The sequence below is a fragment of the Mytilus trossulus genome, chromosome 1, assembly GCF_036588685.1.
Source record: "Mytilus trossulus isolate FHL-02 chromosome 1, PNRI_Mtr1.1.1.hap1, whole genome shotgun sequence".
NCBI lineage: Eukaryota > Metazoa > Mollusca > Bivalvia > Mytilida > Mytilidae > Mytilus > Mytilus trossulus.
In genome coordinates, this window is record NC_086373.1 from 11,679,624 (window position 1) to 11,707,538 (window position 27,915).

The window sequence follows — 27,915 nt, forward strand, 5'->3', positions numbered from 1 at the left end:
TGGGGAATGTGTCCAAAGGGACACAGATGATGCCCTAACTAGCATATAACATTATAAAGGAAAATATCTCAAGAACTGTAAAAGTGAAGCTGCCAAAAGTTGAAATTAAACTGAGTTTAGAGGTAATAAGCATTATAGAACATTTCATTTAAATAAGTTGAGACAAATTTAAGTTAAGAGAACAGAAAAGAAAAACAATTTCAATTTTTCCACTTGTAAAGGGGCATAACTTTGAATGGTAATCAAAGTGATTGTTATCATTGAATGGTAAAGATTGTTTTAATTTATCAGTTGGTAGGAAAAAGTGAATATTGCATTGTATATTGTATATAGTATTGAACTAAGTTGATTCAACTACTATTCTGGACAAAGAAAGATAACTCCAATTTTCAAAGATGATTTCATCAAGCATTGGTGTTAGGTAATTCAACAACCATTCTGGACAAAGAAAGATAACTCCAATTTATTGTCTTGAAACTAAAAAATGCTTGTTTTTGGCCCCTTTTTGGACCTTCATTCCTTAACTGTTTGCCCCATATCCCTTAAAATATATCCCGACCTTCTACTCATGGTATTAATTATTGTGGTATAATTTCAGAACAGTTGAAATACTTATACACAACTCATTGTCCTGACACTAGATAAATGCTTGATTTGGGCTCCCTTTAACCCTCATTCCTAATCCTTAGGGACCAGAACCCCACAAATCAATTCCAAGCTTCCTTTTGTGGTTATAAACATTGTGTTAAAATTTTATTAATTTATTATTTATAAATTCTTCTATTTACTTATACTGAAGTTATTATCCAGAAACCATCCGTCTTCGGACAAAGCTGACAACGACGACTACGACAACAACGTGATACCAATATACGACCGCAAAATTTTTTGCAGTCGTTTAAAAATAAGGAGATGTGGTATGGTTACCAATGAGACAACTATTTCATAAAATTGAGAATGGAAATGGGGAATGTGTCAAAGAGACAACAACCCGACCAAATTAAAAAAACAACAGCAGAAGGTCACCAACAGGTCTTCAATGTAGCGAGAAATTCCCGCACCCGGAGGCGTCCTTCAGCTGGCCCCTAAACAAATACATGTATATACTAGTTCAGTGATAATGAACGGCCATACTAATTTCCAAATTGTACACAAGAAACTAAAATTAAAATAATACAAGACTAACAAAGGCCAGAGGCTCCTGACTTGCATGTACAGGACAATGCATTAAGAGAAATTATGATTTGGCCATGTTAATCTTGTCACAGAACAAATTTTATTAAGATTTTAAATGTATTTATTGGATGAATATAAAGTGTCATAATTTCTAAAATCTGTAAATTTATTAATTATATATACACATTATATTATTTACACATTACAGAATTTATCAACATCTTTTAACTAACAAGAAAACAACTTAAATAGCAACAATTAACAAATATAAAATGTCAGACCAATAATGTTAATTATACTTATCAATAAATAAATACTATGATAGTACCATGACTAATGGTACAATTATCAAGTATCTACAACTGACTATAAATTCAGAAAAAAAATCCATATTATAATAATTACCAATAATGCAACAGGATATGTTTTTTTTAATAAACCTCACATTTTATCATAAAATTTAACTTTCATCACCTTATTATTTTTATGTGTTTTATGCATCACAGTAAAGAAATCTTGCAATATTGTTTGTTGATTAACAAAATCATAATTATAAATTATTGAATTATCGTAACCAAATTTCACTGAAGGTTTTAAATTACAATTTTCTTTACATTAAATTCTTGTTATGAATACAAGTAAAGAGCTGCAGATTTATTTGCAGGAAAATTCAGAACTAAAAAATAATATTATTATTGTTACATTGGGTGCATAAATTTCACTCATGATCAGAAACCTATTCTTATAAGATAAGATATTTGGAGACTTTGACAATGAGTATTATCAACAGGTCTATATTTTGATAAATTATTATAAAATGTAGCTTAAATAACAGATAAGAATCTTGTTAAACATATTAGTACATTAATGAACATAAAAATGGTATCAGCTTGGTTCGTCATCACTTTCTTGAATTAACTCTGAATCATCTTGATTAAAATCCCATAAATCACCAATTGCAATAACTGAAAAATAAAATCACAGTCATAGAAGTTGAAGTTTGACATAAATTTGTAGGACTGAATTGATAATATTTCAAATTTTTCTGCGGAGTGTATATAACAAAATTAACAAAAATCAATAGGACCAAATATATTTTGACAGGTCATGTCCTGTTGGTCCTGCGCTTATTTTTTGAGAACTGAATACCATCTAATAATTGTGATGATAGGAAGATTTATAACCAAGAACTAAATTCAGATAATAGCAAGAGGCTGTCACAACGACAGCAAACCGGATTTATTAACATTTATTTGTATCCTGCCAATATCACAAGAACCATAACTGATAAACGGTGAAAGTGAAAATTGTCAATATCAAATTTGACCTCCATTTTGTCATCAGTATCAACATATTAAAATTTGAAAAGCTTAGGTTGAATGGTTCATGAGTAAATGCACAGACACCACTGGAAAAGCCATTTTTCAATCTTTCAAGAACCATAACTCCTGAATGGTAAAAGTCAAAATCATCATTATTGAACTTGACCTACATTTTGTCATCAGTAACAACATATTAAAATTTGGGAAGCTTTGTTTGAACAGTTCATGCGTAAATGCACAGACACGACTGGAAATGCCATTTTTCAATCTTTCAAGAACCATAACTCCTGAACGGTAAAAGTCAAATCGTCATTATTGAACTTGACCTTCATTTTGTTGTCTGTAACAACATATTAAAATTTGAAAAGCTTTGGTTGAACGGTTCATGAGTAAATGCACTGACACGACTGGAAATGCCATTTTTCAATCTTTCAAGAACCATTACTCCTGAACGGTATAAGTCAAATCGTCATTATTGAACTTGACCTCCATTTTGTCATCAGTAACAACACATGAAAATTTGGGAAGCTTTGTTTGAATAGTTCATGCGTAAATGCACTGACACGACTGGAAATGCCATTTTTCAATCTTTCAAGAACCATTACTCCTGAACGGTAAAAGTCAAATCGTCATTATTGAACTTGACTTCATTTTGTTGTCTGTAACAACATATTAAAATTTGAAAAGCTTTGGTTGAAGGGTTCATGAGTAAATGCACGGACAACATTTGGTTGCCGCCCGCACTACTGCCCGGCCGCCCGCCGTACATCCCCAAAACAATAACCGACATTTTTGTCACAAAAATCCAGTTAAAAACTTGATCAGAGGAAAATTTCTGTCCATATTTTTTATGAGCTAAAATAAAACTTTACTGGTAAACTCAAAATATAAAAACATTTTTAGTAAAACTTTAAACAATGTTTTCTTGTCATTTTCTAAAAATAAGTCAACTCTTATGTCATGAGCAACAATTTTTTCTTTAAACTTGTTTCTATTTCATTACGATTGTGTGTCCCTTTTTTTGTTAAGTTTTCTGCATTTTCTTTTCTTAATAAAAGCCTCCCTTTTATAGCTGACTGCTATATGGGCTTTGCTCATTGTCGAAGACCATACTGTGACCTATAGTAGTTATTTTCTGTGTCATTTTGGTCTCTTGTGGAGAGTTTTCTCATTGGCAATCATACCATATCTTCTTTTTTTATACTTAAAACTATATGCATGATGTATAATGCTACAGGTAAAATTTCTGTTTGTATTCAGCATGAAATAGGATATAGAAAGGCTTAGCAATTTTCTTTGTTTTACCTTTACATAAAGCCTTTTAGATTTGAAAACAGTCCAATTAGAATGATATTTGTGATGATTGTTTAAATTGACTAATTAATATTTGGGACATTTTTTGTATATTTCTGAACACCTGAGATTCTCCTTGTCTTAGGTTGGGTTCCTGTTATTGGTCTTAAGGTTTTTTGGGGACATTTTTCGAAGTGGCATTTTTAGTTAGTCTTTGACTTGTGAGTTTGAATTTCCCATGTGTATCGTCAGCCTCTCTTTGACTAATGAGTTTGAATATTCCATGTGTATTGTCCGATAGTTTTTTATTTGACTATTAATTGTGGCAAGTATTTAATTTTCACATAGTTGTGACATTTGTTAATCTTGACTGATTTTTATGACAATACTTTAATTTGACTGATAGTTGTAACTGTGATACAAGGTATTCTTACACTTACTTTCAGATTCATAATTCCCAGGAAAATCTTTAAGGACTTTAAGCAGACCACACACAAATTGAACGTATTGATGTTCCACATGAAAGTGATTTTCAGCAAAATTGTTTTGTTTTTGTGACATTATATGTAATAACTGTAACCCTTTGATGATGTCATCTAAGATAGACTGGTTCTGAGAGTTCTCATAAATGTTCAGCAATTTGTGTACCAGTAGAACTACTGTCTGCACAACCTGCAATGTATAATTTTATTAATTTTTTTCTATTTTTTCTATTGAATTTGATTTTTGTACCTTTACTAGAATAAACATGGTTCAGAGGTATAGCCAGTTTGCATTTCAAATGATTTATAATTTCAAATACCTTTATAAATGGTTACATGCATTTAAATTGAAGGCTAGTAACTCAACTTACTCAAGGCAATACCTTCTTATTATATTTGACAAGTCTTAATAAGGTTGTATTCTGATATAAAGAGATTGTGTCTTATGTCGAAGGGTATAAAAAACAGTTAACACATAGATGTGTCTCATATAAAACTTGAGTTGTTGCACAAACACAACTAGAAGAAGTGGGCTGAAGTCTTGTATTGCAACATTTGTTGCAAGTCAGACTTAAATTATTTTTTTTGTTTATAAGAAAATTAAGAATTGTAATGAGGAATGTGTCACAGAGACAAGAAGACATTATCTGTTTACTGTAAATTCACAAATTATTGCACACATTTATTGCAAATTGTAAAGAATGAACAAGAATGCCTGACCAATTTTAGCAATTTCTGAAAAAGCTGTATACATAATTACAGCTATATGTGTCAGATATCACAATGCGGGTTCTTATTTTTGCGATACTCACACAGTCCCAGTATTCACATCATTTTTTTAATTTACAGTATATCTGATGCTTATTATTAAAGTTTTTGTTGTTTACCTTTATGCTACAATTACAGCCAGCTTCACACAGTAACACAATTCCTCCTTTGTGTACATTCTGAATTGATAGTAATATTTCTAACACCTAAAATAGAAACAAAAAATCTTGGTTATATTATCATATAAAAGACAGCTGTAATGGATATTTCAAACATTGCTTGAAGTGACCATATTTTTCATACAAATTTTTAGTATTTCAAAAGGGAAAGGGAAAATCTGAAATAACTCTCGATGGTTTCAAATATCAAATATTCTTTTTTTAGTGGTCTGCTAGTGGTAATTTTAAATACCACAGTCATTAATGTTACTGAGGACTGAATTAAAATTTTGTCCAAGACCAATGAACAAACCAATGAATGTATAACATGTAACTTGTAAACAGGCATACACATCAATATATTTTTCCAAATTTGGTTAGAAAAGGGAATAATAAGAGATCAAAAATCAAAGGAACAATATTAGACTGATGCATTTCAAATACCAGGTAAACATGAAACTGGGACTTCAACAACAGGCATTAGCTTTGTAGGTTTCAAAAATCTCAAAACATGGGACAGAAAAAAACATCATTATGTTTACCGTGGAATAATATATTTCTGTGGGTACTGATTTTCAAGGATTGAGGAAAAAGTGAATTTTTCACAGATTTTTGATTTCATGGTTTTCAAACAGTCTGCATATAACCATTTTGTTGGACATCAAAACTTGTAGTTTGCCTCTACTAAAGAAATCCAAGAAAACTGGTATCCAGCAAAAAATAATGAATACACAGTAGCTGATTCTGTACTAATATGTCTCATGCTGTATACCGAGAAATAATTGTACTTAATTCTGAGTGAATTGTCTCCCCTTTGTTGCTGTGATCATTCCAGTCTGCAATTGTTGATAATTCAAATCAATTTTCTTCATTAGAAATTTCCCTCTAATTCTTACATACTTACCAGTTTACCTATAACAAGCATACTTTCATCTGTTTCTGTTAATATCAAATCTGTACAAGCCTGATACATGTTCAGTAATACACAACCTTCTGTAAATACAAAAACTAACAAATCTGTACAAGTCTGATACATGTTCAGTAATACACACCCTTCTGTAAATACAAAAAGTATCAAATCTGTACAAGCCTGATACATGTTCAGTAATACACATCCTTCTGTAAATACAAAAACTATCAAATCTGTACAAGTCTGATACATGTTCAGTAATACACAACCTTCTGTAAATACAAGAAGTATCAAATCTGTACAAGTCTGATACATGTTCAGTAATACACAACCTTCTGTAAATACAAGAAGTATCAAATCTGTACAAGTCTGATACATGTTCAGTAATACACAACCTTCTGTAAATACAAAAAGTATCAAATCTGTACAAGTCTGATACATGTTCAGTAATACACAACCTTCTGTAAATACAAAAACTATCAAATCTGTACAAGTCTGATACATGTTCAGTAATACACATCTCCTTCTGTAAATACAAGAAGTATCAAATCTGTACAAGTCTGATACATGTTCAGTAATACACAACCTTCTGTAAATACAAAAAGTATCAAATCTGTACAAGTCTGATACATGTTCAGTAATACACAACCTTCTGTAAATACAAAAAGTATCAAATCTGTACAAGTCTGATACATGTTCAGTAATACACAACCTTCTGTAAATACAAGAAGTATCAAATCTGTACAAGTCTGATACATGTTCAGTAATACACAACCTTCTGTAAATACAAAAAGTATCAAATCTGTACAAGTCTGATACATGTTCAGTAATACACAACCTTCTGTAAATACAAAAACTATCAAATCTGTACAAGTCTGATACATGTTCAGTAATACAAAACCTTCTGTAAATACAAAAAGTATCAAACCTATACAAGTCTGATACATGTTCAGTAAAACACAACCTTCTGTAAATACAAAAACTATCAAATCTGTACATGTCTGATCCATGTTCAGTAATACACATCTCCTTCTGTAAATACAAAAACTATCAAATCTGTACAAGTCTGATACATGTTCAGTAATACACAACCTTCTGTAAATACAAAAAGTATCAAATCTGTACAAGTCTGATACATGTTCAGTAATACACAACCTTCTGTAAATACAAAAAGTATCAAATCTGTACAAGTCTGATACATGTTCAGTAATACACAACCTTCTGTAAATACAAGAAGTATCAAATCTGTACAAGTCTGATACATGTTCAGTAATACACAACCTTCTGTAAATACAAAAAGTATCAAATCTGTACAAGTCTGATACATGTTCAGTAATACACAACCTTCTGTAAATACAAAAACTATCAAATCTGTACATGTCTGATCCATGTTCAGTAATACACATCTCCTTCTGTAAATACAAAAACTATCAAATCTGTACAAGTCTGATACATGTTCAGTAAAACACAACCTTCTGTAAATACAAAAAGTATCAAATCTATACAAGTCTGATACATGTTCAGTAAAACACAACCTTCTGTAAATACAAAAACTATCAAATCTGTACAAGTCTGATACATGTTCAGTAATACAAAACCTTCTGATAATACAACAAGAGAGCACACACTGAAATGTCTCGCCTTCTTTACTAATCATTGATATTATGTTGATAGTCCTAAGTATAAAGCTTTATTACTGTAACAAGAGTGCACAGGCTGAAATGTCTGGCCTTCTTACTAATCATTGATATTATGTTGATAGCCCTAAGTATAAAGCTTTATCACAACTGTCACATAAACTTAACATTAAAACCAGGATAACTGAGAGATAACTGAACAAAGACCAATGAACCATGGAAAATGAGGTCAAGGTCAGATAAACCATGTCAGGCAGACATGTACAGCTAACAATGCTTCCATACAACAAATATAGTTGACCTATTCTTATAGTTTAAGAAAAATAGACCAAAACACAAAAACTTAACACTGAGCAATGAACCATGAAAATGAGGTCAAGGTCAAATAAAACCTGCACAACTGACATATAGATCATAAAATATTTCCATACACCAAATATAGTTGACCTATGGCATATAGTATTAGATAAAAAGACCAAAACTCAAAAACTTAATTTTGACCACTGAACCATGAAAATGAGGTCAAGGTCAGATGACATTTGTCCGCTAGACATGTACACCTTACAATCATTCCATACAACAAATATAGTACACCTATTGCATAAAGTATGAGAAAAACAGACAAAAACACAAAAACTTAACTATAACTACTGAACAGGAAAATGAGGTCAAGGTCAGATGACACCTGCCAGTTGGACATGTACACCTTACAGTCCTTCCATACACCAAATATCCTAGCCCTATTGCTTATAGTATCTGAGATATGGACCTGACCACCAAAACTTAACCTTGTTCACTGATCCATGAAATGAGGTCGAGGTCAAGTGAAAACTGTCTGACGGGCATGAGGACCTTGAAAGGTACGCACATACCAAATATAGTTATCCTATTACTTATTATAAGAGAGAATTTAACATTACAAAAAATCTTACACAACTTTCTGTAAATACAAAAAACTAACAAATCTCAATACAAAAACTACAAAAATGTCAATACAAATAAACTACTAAAATTTCAAAACAAAAAAACTACCAAAAAAGATTTTTGCTGTCATATAAAAATAAACATAAAAAAAAAGGCAATAACTCTTTTAAGAAGTTATTTGTAAATTTGACATAAATGGACAGCAGGCAGATCTCAACATTTTTGCACCGGTCAGATTTTGTCTATTCATAAGGATTTAAAAGATAAGAGACAAAATATTTATGCATTTTGTTCTATTTTCAGCAATGACTGCCATCTTGGTAGACAGACAGGATCGCCAGACACATTTATAAACTGTGTACTTCAATAATGATCGTGGCTGAGTAGTTTCAGATAAAAAGATTTTTTGTAAATGTAAACAGATTATGACAATGCCTGATGCAAAGTAATGAGAAAAGCCAACCTGTCCTTTTTACAATGTGAGCTAAAAAGGAGCAGAAAACAAAGGAGTCAACAAAATAGAATTAGTCAATACAAACAGACTTCACTAGGTCAAAAGAAAAAAAGAAATAGACCAAAACAAGTTTATTAAGCTCTACTCAGACTCAGAAGAAAACTATTGAGCAGCATAAACCCCTATAACAAATGATTGTTCAATTTGGGTACTCCAGAATGATAAGTAGTCCAATAATGTCAGCTTAGGTTGCAAGCTATATGTGTTTACAGGGAATTACACACAACTTTATTCTATTCTTAATTATCATTTCCCAATATTTCTATTAAGTTATGTACAAGTTACATAGATTTTTTTACCTGTACAAATACATAAAGATGATACCACTTTGTTATACTGGACCAGTGTAGAGATGAGGTGGAGAGCACATAGCACCATTTGTTTATCTGTCCTGCAGTCTAAAGCGTTTATCAAAACTCTTCCAATATTTTCAGGCTGTAAACTAAATAAAGTAGACAAAAGAGAATTATCTTCATGTTACGGTGGGTGAATTGTAAAAAGTAAGAAATATGCTTGAAAGATTTTACCTGCAACAGGAGAAGACATTAGAGCTCAACACAAGATTGATGTCAGAAATCTCATAAGTGATCGTTTTCAATATTACTATATCTGTTTCAAAAGCTATATAAATTGCCAAAAATAACCTGTACCTTTTTCACTTATTATCAATCTTTTCCTTTAACTGAAACTGTACTTGTATAAATAATCAATCACAAATGCAAAACCATACCTCCTAAGTTTTTCTTCTGTACTGTTCGTTCCTAATACAATCAAGATGTCAAAACATTTCTGTACAACCAAACTGTTATACCACCTCTCCTAAAACAATAAATGTTTATTTGTAATCTAGTATTAACAAGAGGTTACATGTGTTGACCTGCAAAGTACAAAAGAAAGAAAATTGCATATACACCTCGACTTAATAAAGTTACAAAAGAATTATCCAAATTATTTCTCCAGAATAGATAAGCCTTTATACTATAAATATGTCAAAACATTTTTGTACAACCAAACTGTTATACATCACCTTTACTAAAACACTAAATGCTGTGCGAGTAAATTTTTTTTTTTTAAATTTTGTCCAATAGAAAGTGACTGATTGATTGGCACACAGATAAAGACATAACAAAGGTAACAGACACACCACTTTATTATAGGATTAAACACCTTTTTAAAGAAAGTTATTTAAGGAATGACTTAAAAAAATTCTGTCTATGAAGAAATAACATAAAAAATGTGGTGCACACTGAACAAAGGGCGTAGCGGATTATTTAACAGTGTGCACCACATTTTTAATGTTATTTCGAATAGACAGAAAAAACTATTACATTCATTTCTTATAATTAAATTACAATATCCATTTTAAACTGTAAAAAAACCTGAAAAAACGTTGATGACATCACAGTCACATGACTAAACTATGAGGGTTTGGATGGGGTTAAATGATTAGAGAATAATGCCCTTAAAAAATGAAGATTAGAGAATAATGGGCAAAAAAAATAAAGATTAGAGAAATTCGTGGTCTAAAAATATAATGAATATTGAATGATTGATAAAAAAAACCGCTAAAAATTAACTGTTAACAGAATTTTCCCTTCATAAAATGTAAAGAAAATTATCAAAATTATCATTGTAAAAATATGATAAAAGTGAAAACAAACTTTGTAAACCTATTTTGGTTTCGCGATAACAGACTGTAGGATTCAGTCAATGAGAACTGGTTTCCGATACTTCTGCTCGGACTTTTAATTCAGTGGCAGATACAGAGGGGGGCGTAGAGGGCGTACGCCCCCAATCTTTGCTCTGACTTTAAAAAAAAAAAGATTAATCAGACTAGACTTCGTGAACATGGTGAACTTTGCCATTTCCCGTGTATTACTATTCAATTTTTATACGACAGTTCTTGACTTATAAAGATATTTTTCGCTGGAATTTACTGATCATCAAAGTTATGTGATTCGATATGGTGGAGTTGACCTGCAGTGCATCGAATAAAACGTCTCTCAGTCATTTTGAAATTAAAATTACAGCAACACATTGCGTAGGCTGAGGATGACAATCAGGACACCTTCAAAGCGACACAGGATTTAGCCAGAACATTTTGACTTCTATTTCACCAAACAGAAAGTAATGCTCTATAGACAATTAGTACACTCTCATGAACAAAAAGTTCCACAGCAATAGTATCTAACTACGGAAACATGTTTAACCCCAAACGCCCCAGCCTATTTTAAAAATAATATAGCTGAATAATGATCCCAGTCAGTATAAGCTCTATAATTATTATAGATTTAAAGTCAAAAGTACGAACCATTTGATTTAAGGAGACAGTCTTAGATATTTGAGAGAAAGAAAATAACTTTGATTTTTGCCTTTAACAAAATTTCTAGACGCAAAACAAAAATCTTGTCCATTTTTTTGCTATTAGAAACAAAAATTCCCAACAAAATTATTTAGCATTAAATGAACATGATGAATTAAAGCGGGCATATTTTTTTGTAGCAGGGGTTTTCATATCTGACCGGAATGTCTGTTTCGCAGAACTGATATACATGGAATACTTTTTTTCAAGACCAGACTGCAACCTGCCTACTGGGTGTGGCCTTTATGTCTTCATTTGTCGGTCCCCATTTATAAATTCATTGTCATTTCAGACTCATTCTTATCCTTTGATTGATTTGGAACCCTTTACTTCCCTTAATGTTGTTGGGTGAAACATATTAACCAACCATTTGGATGAAAATTGCTTGTTTGTCTTTTTTAACTCGTGTCGGTCGTATTTCAAATTCAATCGAATAGCCCAGCGTATATCTTGTTAACAACAAGAACTCTGTGAGGTTATTCTATTAACTTAACTTACAACAAACGTGCGAGAATTTCATATGCTTATGTTTTACTGAAAAATCACACATTTAATGTATCAGTACATAGCTTTTGGATCCAAACTATCATTTAATGATAGAAATTAATAGGGAGATACAGCATCTAAAATGTCCAACCCTTACACCTCACAAGCAACTACAAAATATGCATGCCCCACGCAAGGAACCGTTTAAAAAGTGCATATTTCACTTATTCTATGTTTTTAGTCCTAAAAAGGGGCTTAAAAAAGTTCGCCTTCCTACGCTCGGCTATCTTTACATACAAATAGGCCCCTCTCAAGTTCAAAAAACCTGAATCCGCCGCTGTGTATAGCTGACTATGCGGTTGGCTTTTGCTCATTGTTGAATGCCATACAGTGACCTATAGTTGTTAATTTCTGTGTCATTTGGTCTCTTTGAAGAGTTGTCTTCAATATTGGCAATTACACCACATCTTCTTATATGTAGTCAAATCACTGCATGAAAGAACTGATGAGAACTTTGACTTGTTACTTCAAGGAACTAGCAATTAAATCATGCAGAACAATACACATCAACACATCATTGTTGAGAAACAAATGAAAGCCTTGCTGTTGTTTGGAAAATACCGTTTTCATTCATTTAAAAGACTGTTTTTACTTTCTTTTTTTTAAAGATTAAAGAAAACTGGGGAAAAAATGAGGGAATAATGCGTAAAAAATCACTTTTAAAGAATAGACTTATTTTTTGAAGATTAGAGAAAAAAGGGGTGAAAATTAAATGTTTACAGAATAACAGACCCCCCCATTCAGACCCTCAACTATGTCTATTGGCTGATAACAAAATAACGTCAGCTAATCAGAAGACGTGTTACATCCAAAATTAAATCATTGGTGAATAATTCGACCAATTCTGGAGGACTTTTATGATATGTTTGTGAGTGACTTGGTCTAGTTTATACACCAATAAATTCTTTAAAATGGTGTTTAATCCTTATAATTCTTTAAAATTGGATGGGGAAATATTTTTTTCTACACTTGTTACCTCTATCACATTTTTATTGTAAATTTATGTCATTGGATAGGCCTGGCGCATGAGTATATTTGTTGGTTAACGCAATAATATGAACTTAATGAAATTTGCTATCTGATAAAAAATAAACTGCACAAACTTTTATTACCCTTCAAACGAATGTTTTTGTGTTTATTATTTAATTTAACGATTAACATGCAGTGAAAATAAATTTTATTAACATCAGTGTTATTATCACCGCCATCTTGTTTATATTGGTTACAAAAAGAAGTTCAGTCAACATCATCTATCGCAAAATAACCAACGTCATGATCAACTTCCGGAAGGCCTCTTGACCAATCATATCAATGTATTCCCTAATATGCAAATCATATAGAGTTATCAAAGATTATTAATAATATTGAACAGAATACACTTACCTTTTGACCACAATCAGCTATCTTTATTACTTTCTTTAAAACCTGGAGATTTGAAAATTTCTCAGAAGATATTGACCAGTCAGAATCTAGAGATGATTCAGGACTACTTCTATCTGTTTCCATTGGTTGCTCACCCTGTACAAGAAAAAGTTAATAGAGTATCGATAGGTTATTAAACCTTTAAAAACTTGAATGATATATCTTATGATATAATATACCACTATGTTTAACTGGAGTGACATACATTGCAGTGTTCTCCCCAGGACCTTGTAGCATCATGGTAATGTGATGCTATATTTCTGAATGTGATCTACATTTCTGAATGTGATGCTATCTGATTTTCTTATAGATTGTGTTATGGATGTGAAACTACAAATTTTAGAAACATGATGGTATTTCAAATTTCCTTTTTTTACCATGATGCTATGTGGCATATGAGAGGAGAACACTGCATTGGTAATTCTTCATATTAATCAGACATCTGACTTGAATTATCCACTGATTCTTCCAAGTATAGGTCAATTGAGGTTTGGTTTACACTTCTTTTACTTTCTTGCACCGGTAGATAACTTGACTGCTTGTTTTATTGTACTTAAAAGAAACCTTATTTTGTTTAGGCATTCAGAAACCAAGGTTTCTCAGATATGTAATTTTGAAGTCCAAAATTCTTTTAATGTTTGTCAAGTCTTTTTCTTTAAAGACTGATGAACTTTAAACCCATACTGATACTTGAATAATAATAACAAAAACTATAAATACACTAGTGATTAACTAAACATAGTTGATTTAAAAATTCCCCAAGCTTCATTAAATATATATGTATACCTCATCAGTAGATTCCATAGGTTGCGGTCCTTTTTCCACATTCAATAAAATGTTCCGTATAACAGCAGAAAATGACACCAATTTATGTAAAACTTGTAATGTCACTAAAGCCATATTTTCTAAATTATTTGCAAAATCAGCACTATCCTTTAATAGCATATCTAATGATCCAGTCAAAGATTGTATGGAACTGTCAAAACTTGATTTAGACGATCCTGATGACGTAAAGGAGCTACGAGGACTGACACATGTTCTAGCATCTAAATTAATTCTCAACATTTCAATATACTGAGTTAAATAATCGTCAATCATAGGTAAAATTAATATAGCACCATTTAATGTATTTTCTGTTAAAACAATATTTGTCTCTGATCTACTTTGGAAAGTTTGTTGATTACGTAGTAGACATTTCATGCCATGAATTGCTGAAGAGTAACTGTCAGGGGAGATAATAGCTTTTTTGACAGGTTTTTCAGGAGACACAATTGAAGAAGGCTGATGTTTTAAATCCAGTACTCTGAAAAACAAGATATTGTTAAAGCATTTTCATACATTATACTTAAAATGTAAAGATTGAAGTTCAAAAAAGAGGTTTATATGCCCCAACACTAAATGATATGATCAAATTCATAATACTGTAATTTCATTTATTTTTTCATGGGTTTCAATTTTCATGGATTGAGAAAAATTTTGTGGATATTTTATTTCATGGTTCTGCCAAGATATACAAACAAAGCCTATAGAAAATTAACAATTTGTTGATCGTTTTGAATTCGTGGTTCACCTCTTCCTCAACGAAAATTGGTATCCAACAAAAAATTATGAATCCAAGGTAGTTAATACATGTAATATGCAATGCTAATGATGTTACATAATCCAGCTCTTGGATGTTTTAAAATTTGTAGTTTACACAAATATTCTAGAGTCACAGGTGTTGGCACCCAATGAGTGTCCTTGTGTTTTGGTACTGCAACATTTGTCATATAGACAACAATAGACAATTTCCTGTCCTGTTTTCAAGCAAACTTAATTAAATAGTTGTTAATATCTGTGTCATTTTGGTCTCTTGTGGACAGTTGTCTCATTGGCAATCATACCACATCTTCTTTTTTTATATTAAGTGACTTTCACATATCACACATAACAAAATGGCAAATCCTGTGTCATGCTCAACCCAAATGAAACCCATTCCATGAGCTGATGGTTTTTTTACTTGTATTAGTTATATTGACCTTTTATTATGTACTGGTGATAATAAATTACTGCTGTCTCTGTCAAACTGTAAAAATTGTAAATCTACTACTGAAGTCCTTTTTTGTAAAAGTCCTACAATTCCTTTCTCTTCTCCTGACTTTTCTGTACCTAGATCAGAATCTAATAAATCTGCCAGCAGTTCTACACCTGGAACATCACCTGTTAACAAAAATGAATCCATCTTAACCTGTGAATTTATTCTGTCATTTAACAAATACATTTCGTAAATGTGTATTCTTTTGTTGTAACTGCAAGCATCATGTACATTCAGAATTACAGTTCAACTCTTACAGATATTAGTAACTTATTATTTTTTAAAGCATTACAGAACTATTTCAAAATTCTAAATAAGCTTATTATTACTATTTTTTCCAATTTTTTTTTTAAAAACTTCGAAGTCGATTCATACGGTTCTCAACTTTTCATTTCTCTCTTCTGTAAAGATCAGATTTAAATCAGGATGCATAAAACATGAATATACATGTACCTCTGGGGCATCTTAATTTCAGCCTAAAATTTCTAGGAGTTGAAGATTCTGCAACAATTGGCTGCTCTGTTGCCATGGTACCTACAAAATATTTTAAGATTGAATGAAAATTTGATCAAAACCTACATACATTGTAAAAAGCTTTATTCAACACATTGCTGAACAGGTTTAGTCTTAGACACTCATTTAGAACTGTTAACTAAATGTATGTTTTGCAGCAAATTCCTGTTGCAATTTAGAGTATACATTGTATAATGCAAATGTTGAAGTCAAAATGGCAACATCTTAGCATGTAAACAATAGAAAACTAACTGAGAGGGCAGGGTCAATAATCTCAATTGAAATGAGATATGTCAAAAATATAATTGATCTAACATAACTTTTCTGGTGACACTTGATTCTGGCTTAATCATTGAACTTTAGCAATTATTGCCATCACATTTGACAGAAAAGCATTGAAGGCTATATCTTATTGGTTACTTGCTGTCAAAATGATACCAAAACTATATAATTCTACATGATGCTGACCAATAAATCTGATTGTCCAGTTAGCCTTTTTATTTAACTTTGACATGTAGGATTATATCGATATATTACTCTTAAAAAACTACCTTCATCTCTGGTTTCTACTGGTTTGTAACCAGCTCGACTTGTTGATGGTTGTGTCATATAATTTTCCGCCATAAAACTTTGTGATGTAGGAAATGATGACCTTCCTTTGGGTGAATTGTCTTCTGTTTTATGCTTTTTAACAAGTGGACTTGAAACTCGAGGACTACGAACAGGACTGACACTGGGTCCTGCAGCAGAAGCTGATTCTAATGTTCTACATCTGTCCCTGAAATTATCCAGTTCCTTGTCTTTGAACTGTAACTGTGTAGTCAGCTTGTCTACTTCAGTCTGTAAGTTTTTCTCCTTCTCAGTTTGTTCTCTTTTCTGTTGTTCTATATATTTAGCTCTTTCTTGTCGTATGATTCCCAACTCTGCATCTTTGCTGGAGAGGTTTTGTTGTAAGATCTTTAGTCTTCCATCATTGGAATATCTGTCATCTTTTGCACTTTCAAGCTAGAAATAATAGAGACAAATGGTGTTGATCGATCAGTGAGGAATTGCATTTTATGATCAGTTATAATTGGCAAAGGAACCTACTATATGTATTGATTATGTTATCTGTTGTTTTTGAAAGAGGCAACAGGAACATGAAATACAGGTCATATTTAAACATTTCAAAAAATGTGAAGTCATGCTTTTAAGCTCTAATTATGCAACGAAATATCTTGCTTTACAATTCAGCTTATATTTCCACTCTCTACATATATTCTTCTGAAACACTGCAAGTTGCAATCATTTCAAGATGACTTCTAACCTTTCTTAAAGTTCAATTATCTAGCTGGATTGCCTGAACTGACTATTTTTTGCTAATACATAATTAGTCTATCATCATTAGACATAATCATAGGAATAGCACTAAAGACAACCATCTTTAAACTGAAAAAAGGCCCATTATAACATTACCTCTCTTTGAAGGCGCTGACATTCTTGTTTCAGTTTGTCCATTTCAGCTTCAACAATAGGATTCTTTAGATACATTGTAGTGAGGGACTGATCATTGGCATCGAGGGAATGTGACGAAGAAGTACGTCTACTTTGTGGTGCAAATGGTATCTCCTCGGAACTACCTAATCAAAAGATAAATGTTAATCAACATCACCATTCAAAATAGAAATCCATGACTTTTCAAAATCATCAGATCAAAATTAATGATGACTCAACCAAAATTTTGTCTTGCAGTTTCTGAGTATTGTTAAAGTAAATACATTAAAGACACTTTAACATGTACAGACAGTCAACCATCATAACTATCATGAATAGAAGTTAGGAACCAAACACTTTTGTTTACAAGCAAGGAGAAATAAACATGATAAACAGAAAAAGACAGTACATGCAGTAAGGGATTAAATTTAACTAATAGAAAACTGTTCTTGTAAAGAAGTAAAAAACATTAACTTGATAGGTCAAAAAGTCTAATATGACTTTGTCAATATTACAATAGCTTTAACATGTTCTTACAATGTACATGAAAGTTATAACACGATTGACTTACATGAACTGTTATTTCTACTAGTAGATGTTGATGCTGGGTTAAGAGATTCTGAAGAAGAAGAGCTGTTGACAGGATGAGGCTTTGTAAAGGAATGCTGATAATGTCCCGAGGACATGGAAGACCTGTCTGATCCAGATTTGGATAGTGATAATTTAGGTCGTGCTGCCCCAGATGGTCCTGGATCAGCTGAGTTGTTTCTATATGTGCTCCCATTTGTTACTGACTGAGAAGCAATTACTTCAGTGTCTAGGTTTTCCAAGTCTTTCTGAGTGAGTTCAAAGTCATCATCATCATCACCCCATAGTTCATCTTCTTCTTCAACCTTTCTTTTCTTTGGTGCTGGGGGTTTGTCCATACTGTTAACTCTCAACAAGTTAACAGGATTTCTTGGTAGGTTCTTTAATTGAGGAGTGTATGAGAATTTTTTCCCTCTAAAGCAGGAAAACAAAGAGTTAGCTGCCATCACATAGGGTTACATTTTCATTTTATATTTTCAAACACCCCTTTTCCTTTTTCCATTTTCATTGTAGAACTTTTTTATCTGTAAAAATAATGACATACATCAGTACATTATCATGATAATAGATACATTAAACAAGAGTGCATATGCTGAAATGACTTGCCTTCTTTACTATTCATTGATATTATGTTGATAGTCCTAAATATAAAACTTACTACAACTATCACATAAACTTAACTGTTAACATGATCCAAAAAATGAAGTCAAGGTCGTATAAACCAAACAAGAAATACATGTACACCTTACAATCATTTAATACACTAAATATAGTTGACCTATTGCTTATTGTTTCTAAGAAACAGACTTAAACAAGCAAACTAAACCTTGACCAAAGTACCAAGAAAATGAGATGAAGGTCGGATGAACCCTGCCATGCTAACATGTACAGCTTAGAGTTCCTCCATACAGCAAATATAGTTGACCTATTGCTTAAAGTTTAAGAAGAACAGACCAAAACACAAAAACTTAACACTGACATGACTGAGCAATGAACCTTGAAAATGAGGTCAAGGTCAAATAAATCTGCTAGACTGACACATGTTCATCATAAATTATTTCCATACACCAAATAAAGTTGACCTTTAAAAAAAAGACCAAAATATGTCACTTCCAAAGAGTATAAAATATAAAACTCAGTAAAATTTGACAGACCAGAATTTCTGGATGATTTTAATCAAACGTTCTGGAAATTCTGGTCCATCAAATTTTACTGAGTTTAATATTTTTTATTTTCTTGGGGTTGATGTCCAGCTGCATTTTGTCATATCAGCAATGTTACACAAAGAGAAACATTCTTGTTGTTTGTTTAGTCTTCCAATGGGACAGAAAAGATTAAAATTGCTAAGTACAAGAGTAAATTTAAGACTGCAAGTTAACCATATTTAGGCAATTTCTATATAAAAAAAAACACATAATCTGATAAAATTTGATTCATTGATGTCAAATTTTATCAAATTGAATTTTTATTTTGTTCTACATTTACATCTTTGGCAGTCTATTTAGTTCATATTCTACAATCACGACAATATTTAGTAGCATAAAATCTTTCCTTTATTCAAAATATGCTATTTTTAGAAGGCGTGCACGAAATCAGCAGACATTTGTTGAACGCTCAAAACAGGGGTTTCCCTCATTTTGAACACCAATTACACAAAACCTTTAAAGCAAAACCATACATACATGTACAGAAGATTTTATGAATTAAAATTAAGTTATAAATTTGTTCACACAATACAAGGATTTGTCACTATACAAATCCTTGCACAAAAAATATTATCTGATTATTTGTTTTGAGTCCATGATTACTCCGACGTCCATGGCTAGACAAGCTGTGGTCGTGGGACGTCAAAGCTTGTCCAATGTCAAAAAGTGGATATATTTGCCTGATCAAAATCAATGGGTCACTGTGAAAACTGTCTAAATATGAGAAAATAAAATAAAATTCCAAGGCCATTAGATGGCACACGAAGCGTCAAAGCAGCACAACTATTCTGGACGGGCAAATATCCACTTTTTGATATGAGACGAGTTTTGACATTCCACGGCCCCAGCTTGACTGGCAAAACAGCCAATGGCAGTGGACGTCAGAGTAATCTCAATATCAGTTGAATAAAGCGAGGTCAAAAGTCTTCAGTGCATGGATATGCCAACTGCACCGTATATTATATCAAATTAACTTGTTTTTAAATGAGTGCCGAATTGACCAGATGCCGATTGAACAGTCAGATTTTAAGCTGGTGCCGATTTGACTAAGACTTTTTCTAGGGGGGGGGGGGGGGGGGGGCTATCACTATGATCACCAGGTACCGATTTGACTAACTACAGTCATGGGACAAAAGTGAGTTCTCACTCAAAAAATGTCCTATCATTTCAACCAAAATCAGTATTTTTCAAAAAAATATTACCAACTAACTGTATGAGCGATTTTTATAAAATACATGTAGATACCTAAAGTAGTAATTTTACCTGACCATATCCGGAAATAGGTATTTAGTCGAATCTTAACACGTACTTGTGATTTGGTTAAAACCGGTTTTGTTATAAATATACGAAGAAATGTTGAAATGTTCAGGACTTAATTAAACTGTATTTCGGTAGGAAGGTGCAAGCATACGATTTTTATTGCGTCTTACACTTTGAGAAGCGAATAATCCTTAACTACAATTATTCAAATATTGTGTAAAATCGTTAATTTTGAGCTTTGAAAGTCAAGTGGCTCGAGCATTTTTCTGAGGAAGTTTTAAAAAATTGCAAAAAAATATTTTTACAGTGGGTTAGCTTTCATTAGTCTTCACTATCTATAGATTAGCAACTTTTGGTTATATTTATAATTGAGAATCATCATTGAAGGTGGCTGACAATTGCGCAGTTAAAATATTCTATTGATGTGCCATTTGTAAGCAAGAGTGACATTTTGTTGTATTATGTGTCAATTCGAAAAAGTTATGCGAGTATTCTCTCCCCTTAAAAGGTTCATTATTTTATAATTAAGTTTACGTTTCTGATATAATTTTGAATAATTACAAAGTGTATCAATTCAATATATTTCAGTTTTTGTTATTGGTGTATCAAAAAAATTGATGTAAGAATATAATTTCATAAATTTGAAACGTTTAAAATGATTACATACCAAGAACCGTTCATCATTTTTGAAAAAGACTATGAATGTAAATCGTATTAATTATCTTCTCTTGATGATAGATTGATTGGGAAATGAACCAGCGTTATCTAATGGTAATCACAGACAGGGACCGGCAAGCAATTTTTAATTGTAGCTGAATCAACGTTAAAACTATTTTCCACTATAAACGAATGTTACTTTATACAAATATAAGGACTTAATTTGCTAACTCTACAAATTTTATTAGATATTATGATTTTTTATTGCAATAGATTTAGATTAATATGCTACCTAAAGATGTAAAAATGTCTGAAGTTTTATTGTTTATTTAGTCATAATTTTCTTGAGTTTTGTTATCATCATCTGATAAGTTAAACACAAATGCAAATTTTTACGATTTTAATTTGGTTAGAATGATAGCAAACTTTTCAAGAAATTTTTTTCATTGTGTTTATCTCGTCAGAAAATGAAAATGAGCATGAATAATATTATAACCAAATACACAATAAAACTTCTGACAGATATTTCTACAACTTTTGGTATCTATATTTAGAAAATTGATAATACAGTTACTTTGTAATAATTTTTTGAAAATTATCGATTTTAGTTGAAATGATAGGACTTTTTTTGACTGGGAACTCACTTTTGTTCAATGACTCACAGGCACTTGTCTCAAAAAAAAAATTCCTATATACCTTAATATAACACAAGGTACTTAACTAAATATTTTGAATAACGACACCCAGTCCCAAATTCCCGTTATTTTTTTTATTTCTCGGTTGTCAAACCTACTTAAACTTAATATGCCGTAAATCTAAATTGATTTATCTGCACAATGGTATATGACACGACTATCATTGTTGTTGGGATCATTAGTAGCAGGCCTCAGAATTCGGTCAACGGGATGTTTTGTGCATTCGTCTCAAACTTTGGCAACACCCAGCCCGCAGTGATTGAATTATTATAAAAAATTATTAAAATAAAAACTGTCAGCTTCCCTCTGACTATGAATTATTACCTTTATTGTAAATTCTTTACAGATTATGTGAAACAAACCCAAATAAGTTTGTTATGAAACACTTGTGTACACAACGACACTAATGTAGAGTTATAAATTGACCAAAATTTCCCACATTTATTTTTAGCCAGACGATTGACCAATGAGAAACCAGTATAAAATTACATGCTGACTGGGTGTTGCCAAAGTTTGAGACGAATGCAAAAAATCATCCAGTTGACCGACTTCTGAGGCCTGCTACTACTGATCCCGACAACAATGATAGTCTGATAGTCGTGTCATATACCATTGTGTAGATAAATCAATTTAAATTTACGGCATATTAAGTTTAAGTAGATTTGACAACCAAGAAATAAAAAAAATAATGGGAATTTGGGACTGGGTGTCATTCAAAAAATTTAGTTAAGTACCTTAATATAACAGTAGCTGCGAAAACGTAGCTCTTAAGGTCCTTTTGATGGTTTTTGATATTAGCGGACTGGATCTATTGCAAAAAAAATTTCAAAGGACAATAGAGCTACGTTTTCAGCTAATATAACATTAAGGAATATAGGAATTATTTTATTTTTGAGACAAGTGCCTGTGCAATGACTGTATAGTTCCCCGAACTTAGGACCTTCAACACTGTAGCCATCGGTGTTAACCACAAGACTATAAACCCAGACAGCTATGTAAATTAAGAGGTTTCACATGTTTTTCAAGTAAATATCAAACACATCATACATCAGTTTCAATATTTACCGCCGCAGACTTCTACTGTTTTTTTCGATTGACAGGTAACCAGTCTTTGCTGAAAACTAAAAGCAGAAACACCTTGAATAATATTAGAATATCCGTAAATATTAGACAGTTATTTTACGGCTAATTCTAAAATTGGTTGCTAGTTTCCATTAACTATAATCCTTAAGAAAAACTTTTTTATAAAACATAATTTGAATAGTCATCCTAAATAAACAATTAAAAATAATATCAAACACGGAAATTGTTCATACCGTTCCGACATTTGGTGAAAAATTAGTGAAAATGGCGACCTTGCTGAGGTTGGTGGCAAGGAAAACAACCGAAATTTATATCACTAGGGTCTTTAATCATACTAAATTTGGTCAGCCATGCTGTTTCATTTCAACTTCAAAGAAGAACAAAGAGAGCTTAACTGTAAGACCTGATTCGACAACCCCACTTGAAGAAACAGAAGAATTCAAGAGACTGAAGGAACATTTTGCAGATTGGGATCCAGAGAAATCAAAGGTTCACATGAAAAATAGCTTATTTCTACTTGAAACATTGATTTTATCAATAAAAATAGAATACTAAATCAACATTGTACCCGATAAAGTGATGTAGCAGAAGAGCGGTATTTTTGTCTCAAAGTTACAAACGCCAAAAGTCATGTATGCTTTAATACACCTTATCGCTAATCCCGGCTGACACAGCCGCTTGAACTTTTGACGCATACAACAATCACTTTTCCATTGTGGCGTCAGATATTTTGTATGATGACTACAAAATTTACGGGAACCTGTGTGATATCCAGTAATGGCGGATAAATAGCAATAAGGTGTATTGCTTAATGAGGGTAGTAAGCCCTTTACCATCAGGTGTCAAACAGTCATTTTTGGCTACCGTTTGCGTCAAATTGGTTAAAATTTTACTGTGATTCATCATAATATTTTTATTGTGATTTGTCAGAGGTCTGAAATAATTAATGTTACCGTTATTTTGGGAAAAAAAATAAGTGATTTGTCAAAATCGGTCAATTTTTCTATCATCTAATAGAAAGTGTTCATTTTATCGTCTTGCATAAAAAATTACAGTTAATGTCATTTGGCAAGTTTTTTCTAGATTCCAAATGAAAGTACCACCATTATTATATATATAATTACCCTCCTTAATGAATACGCTGCTAGTCCACCTAATGGAGGTTGTTTCATGTATATATTTACCAGGCCAAAGGTCGTAGTTACGATTATTCAAAATTCATATATGTTTGTTCATAATTAAAACTTGAAAATAAAGCAAATTATTGTCTTTGAACTTCGATTGTGCGTCTATTTAGCAGACAATGATTATCTAAATTGGTGCCGTGAATGAGATATCAGGTTGGTGCAGGCCCCAAGTCAATTTCATTTGAGAATAACAGCCTGCTTTGTGTTTCTGACTTTCGATAAAGTTGGTTATAGGTTATGATCTTCAAATCTTTATTACCGTTAGTCCTTTCTTTTTTAATTCCTTTTTGTGTTCTGTCTCCAAAGAGATTTCATAATTTTGTCATCTTATAAATAATCCCTTCAAGTCTTATGAAGTCTATTTGATAAAATTTCACAATAACCCAGTTCCTATTACACCTACAACAGTGAACACCTTTCTATACAGTACATCCAAAGCAGGTACATGCAATTATTGAAAAGAAGACATATATATATATAAGCCTGTCAAAATTAATTTGTTAAAACTTTGTGTGACATGGATTTCAAAAATAAGCTTAGAAAACTGAAATCCATTATGAATTCATCAAAAATTGTCAGATGATTGTATTTAAGAGTTATTTCCCTTTATTGATGGCTTTTAATGGATTTTTAAGCTCTTTTTTGGGTACAACGCGTCAACAAGTATTTCAAAATGTACATGCATAACCATAATAAACATGTATAAAGCAATAATTCATGTAATTGAAGAAGAGAAATTTTGAAAAGCATTATTGGTAAATAATTGCTATCAAATTGAGATTTAAAATTAATTTATTTAGGATCGTTGTAATTATAGCACCATTTGCCATTAAAATTCTAATAATGTATATGCTAAAATGTTTTTTTTTCTATTTCAGAATTGGGTTTCATATGGATTTGATTTCACAGACAGAGACATGGACACATTCATGAAAAATATGGTTATGTTTCTTATAGTCAGTTGTATGTTTGTTGCAGCTATGACGTTTGTAATGTACGCCCCTGATGTAAGGTTAGTAGGTTTGTAATAAGTTTAACGTTTGTAATGTACGCCCCTGATGTAAGGTTAGTAGGTTTGTAATAAGTTTAACGTTTGTAATGTACGCCCCTGATGTAAGGTTAGTAGGTTTGTAATAAGTTTAACGTTTGTAATGTACGCCCCTGATGTAAGGTTAGTAGGTTTGTAATAAGTTTAACGTTTGTAATGTACGCCCCTGATGTAAGGTTAGTAGGTTTGTAATAAGTTTAACGTTTGTAATGTACGCCCCTGATGTAAGGTTAGTAGGTTTGTAATAAGTTTAACGTTTGTAATGTACGCCCCTGATGTAAGGTTAGTAGGTTTGTAATAAGTTTAACATTTGTAATGTACAAGTACACCCCTGATGTAAGGTTAGTAGGTTTGTAATAAGTTTAACATTTGTGATGTACAGGTACACCCCTGATGTAAGGTTGTTGTCTCTTTGACACATTCCCCATTTCCATTCTCAATTTTATAAGTAAGTATGTTGTAAGTTGATAATTAACATTTGTAATGTACAGCTAGCCCTGATTTACAAATGTACATGTAAGGTCCATTATCAATTTGATAGGTTTGTTGTAAGTTTACATTTGTAATGTACAAAAAAAATAAACCAAAAAGTAGTTGAATCAATAAGATTATCTCCCCTGTATCTAGTCACTTGATTTTGAGATTATGGTTGAGTAATATACACTAAGGTAATTGGATAAGTTTATATTTCCCATTACTGTATCATGTACTTTTTATATTAAAATTCTGCAGAATTTATTGATTTAACTTTATCTAGAGTCTAGAAAAGAGTAAAGAAATATAATAAGATACCTTATTAATTTAGCTCTCCTTTTAACACACATAATCCAGAATAACAACTTAATTCACACTAAGATACATGTATCATAATAACAATCAATTAGGACTTTATACATGTATAGGCATATTATAATGTGGTTGTGCCAGATCAATCCTCTCAAATCTTAACCCTCCCTCAGTTACAATCATTTTGCATGCATTGTAGTTAAAAACTAAGATTAGGTGCAATTTTAAATTAATTACACAAATATTTTTATTACACAAACTGTTTGTGCTAATTTCTGTGTTAATCGGTCAATTGAGTAACAGTATAATATTCTATATTTCAGACTGAAAAATTGGGCTTGGAGAGAAGCTTTCTTAGAACTAGAACGGAGAGAAAGAGAGGGTTTACCTTTAGTTGATCCCAATTTAGTGAACCCTGACACTGTTGTATTACCTTCAGAGGAAGAAATTGGGGATCAAGACATAATTATATAAATACTTTGTACAGTGATATCATATTTAATGAATGAGAGAATTTTAGTCTGTCTTTTCTTTTCTTTATGGTCTGGTTCCTTATAATTTATTCTATTAAAATATGATGGCTTTAAAAGTATTTGGTTAGCTTCACAATTGACAAGTTTACAATAAGTCAGAATACATAATGTAGAAGGTTTTATTTAGGGATTGTTTGTACATTCACTGAAAATAAAACAATGTATGAAAGCATACTTCCTTCACATTATGTATCAGAAGAAGGACTTTCAAGAAATGAGAATATTATGTCAATGGAGTGATAAACACAAAAATCTTCCTGTTAAATTAACTTTTTGAGGGACACTTTTGCTTTATATCATTATTAGATTTTGCATGATTATACAATTTGCTGTCATTTGATTGTAGTATGAACCATGAAAAGGGTATATTTTAACCAAAAAAACTTCCATGTAAATTGTTTTATGAAAATTCATAGATTCAACATTTGATTTAAATAAAGTGGGATTTTTTAGATATATTATCTTTACTGGTCAATTTCCTCCTAATTTGTACCTTATCCTTTGTTTAAAAAATGTGCTTCTGTTTTTATAAGACAGCAAAAAATTCTGTTGTTAGAAATATGAGTTGGTTTGGTACGAGTTGGCTAAGCTACGAGTTGACATGGATCAACAGCTACATCATGTGGAATATTGTGGAACTGTTTTATTCTTGATTTGTAACTTGTAGTGTTTCTTGAGAAAAGGAACTTCTCATTGGCTGACAGCAGTAACAATTACACTGACATTGTCACACGTTCTCTCAAAACTTAACTCAAACAAAGGAATAATATTTCAAAAATTAAGAAATGTAACAAACTAAGAAAATATGTGAACAAATAATGAAATTGCAGTCACACATTAAGAAGTTACATTTGATTTAAGAAATCAAGAAATGTAGAAATTCATGTAGCAGATATAGCAAATACATATTACAAATTAAGAAATTACATTTTACAAATAAAGAAATAAAGAATTTTGGCGGATATTCCCTTCCATAGTTTACTTCTCTATGGGTTGAAAAGATTTGATCAAAGAAATATCTATAAATATATATACATCTTTACACAGGCAAAATTGCAACGCATGTAAACGCATGTTTACCAGGAATTTACCATACGTTTCAAAACATGTCAGAAACGCATGTTTGGAGCACCGTACGTTAAACGCATGTTTGGAGAACGTATTGTTTACATGCGTTTATGGAAAACATGCGTTTGAAAACACATGGTAAACAGATGTTTATGTGAAACATGCGTTTGAAAACACATGATAAACGCATGTTCATGGTAACCATGTTTGAGAACGGTAACCATATGTTTG

The 27,915-nt window shown here is 31.6% G+C and overlaps 2 protein-coding genes across 6 annotated transcripts; one reads left to right on the top strand and one right to left on the bottom strand.

The window, feature by feature from the left end:
• Positions 1-1,370: 1,370 nt before the first annotated feature.
• Positions 1,371-23,147, bottom strand: LOC134715223 (ATR-interacting protein-like). Of its 4 annotated transcripts, none has more exons than XM_063577276.1 (14): positions 23,045-23,147; positions 18,146-18,686; positions 17,557-17,720; positions 16,653-17,106; positions 16,042-16,122; positions 15,533-15,713; positions 14,301-14,817; positions 13,476-13,610; positions 9,915-10,003; positions 9,484-9,626; positions 6,104-6,192; positions 5,161-5,247; positions 4,232-4,463; positions 1,371-2,141 (listed from the first exon to the last, which is right to left on the bottom strand). In XM_063577276.1, the coding sequence occupies exons 2-14, from the start codon at positions 18,606-18,608 to the stop codon at positions 2,062-2,064; spliced, it is 2,715 nt and encodes a 904-aa protein (XP_063433346.1). In that variant the 5' UTR covers positions 18,609-18,686; positions 23,045-23,147; the 3' UTR covers positions 1,371-2,061. The 4 variants fall into 4 exon arrangements, with proteins under 4 accessions (XP_063433346.1, XP_063433362.1, XP_063433354.1 ...); XM_063577292.1 differs by having other exon boundaries at positions 18,146-18,576; positions 23,027-23,083; XM_063577284.1 differs by lacking the exon at positions 23,045-23,147 and adding an exon at positions 22,920-23,022.
• A 144-nt stretch (positions 23,148-23,291) lies between these two features.
• On the top strand, positions 23,292-26,602 carry LOC134715246 (NADH dehydrogenase [ubiquinone] 1 beta subcomplex subunit 11, mitochondrial-like). Of its 2 annotated transcripts, XM_063577315.1 has the most exons (4): positions 23,292-23,551; positions 25,128-25,243; positions 25,680-25,697; positions 26,407-26,602. In XM_063577315.1, the coding sequence occupies exons 1-4, from the start codon at positions 23,327-23,329 to the stop codon at positions 26,555-26,557; spliced, it is 510 nt and encodes a 169-aa protein (XP_063433385.1). In that variant the 5' UTR covers positions 23,292-23,326; the 3' UTR covers positions 26,558-26,602. The 2 variants fall into 2 exon arrangements, with proteins under 2 accessions (XP_063433385.1, XP_063433376.1); XM_063577306.1 differs by lacking the exon at positions 25,680-25,697 and having other exon boundaries at positions 25,128-25,261.
• The last annotated feature ends 1,313 nt before the right edge of the window (positions 26,603-27,915 follow it).

What these genes read in the sequence shown, in the direction of transcription:
- LOC134715223 (XM_063577276.1), bottom strand. Translation starts at nt 18,608, where the DNA reads ATGGCAGCTAACTCTTTGTTTTCCTGCTTTAGAGGGAAAAAATTCTCA. An exon ending in GTCAGCGCCTTCAAAGAGAG is followed by an intron (nt 17,107 to 17,556) that starts GTAATGTTATAA and finishes TATTATTTCTAG; the next exon opens with CTTGAAAGTGCAAAAGATGA. An exon ending in ATCTTTATGTATTTGTACAG is followed by an intron (nt 6,193 to 9,483) that starts GTAAAAAAATCT and finishes TTGTATTTACAG; the next exon opens with AAGGTTGTGTATTACTGAAC.
- LOC134715246 (XM_063577306.1), top strand. Translation starts at nt 23,327, where the DNA reads ATGGCGACCTTGCTGAGGTTGGTGGCAAGGAAAACAACCGAAATTTAT. An exon ending in GGGATCCAGAGAAATCAAAG is followed by an intron (nt 23,552 to 25,127) that starts GTTCACATGAAA and finishes TTTCTATTTCAG; the next exon opens with AATTGGGTTTCATATGGATT. An exon ending in ATGTACGCCCCTGATGTAAG is followed by an intron (nt 25,262 to 26,406) that starts GTTAGTAGGTTT and finishes TCTATATTTCAG; the next exon opens with ACTGAAAAATTGGGCTTGGA.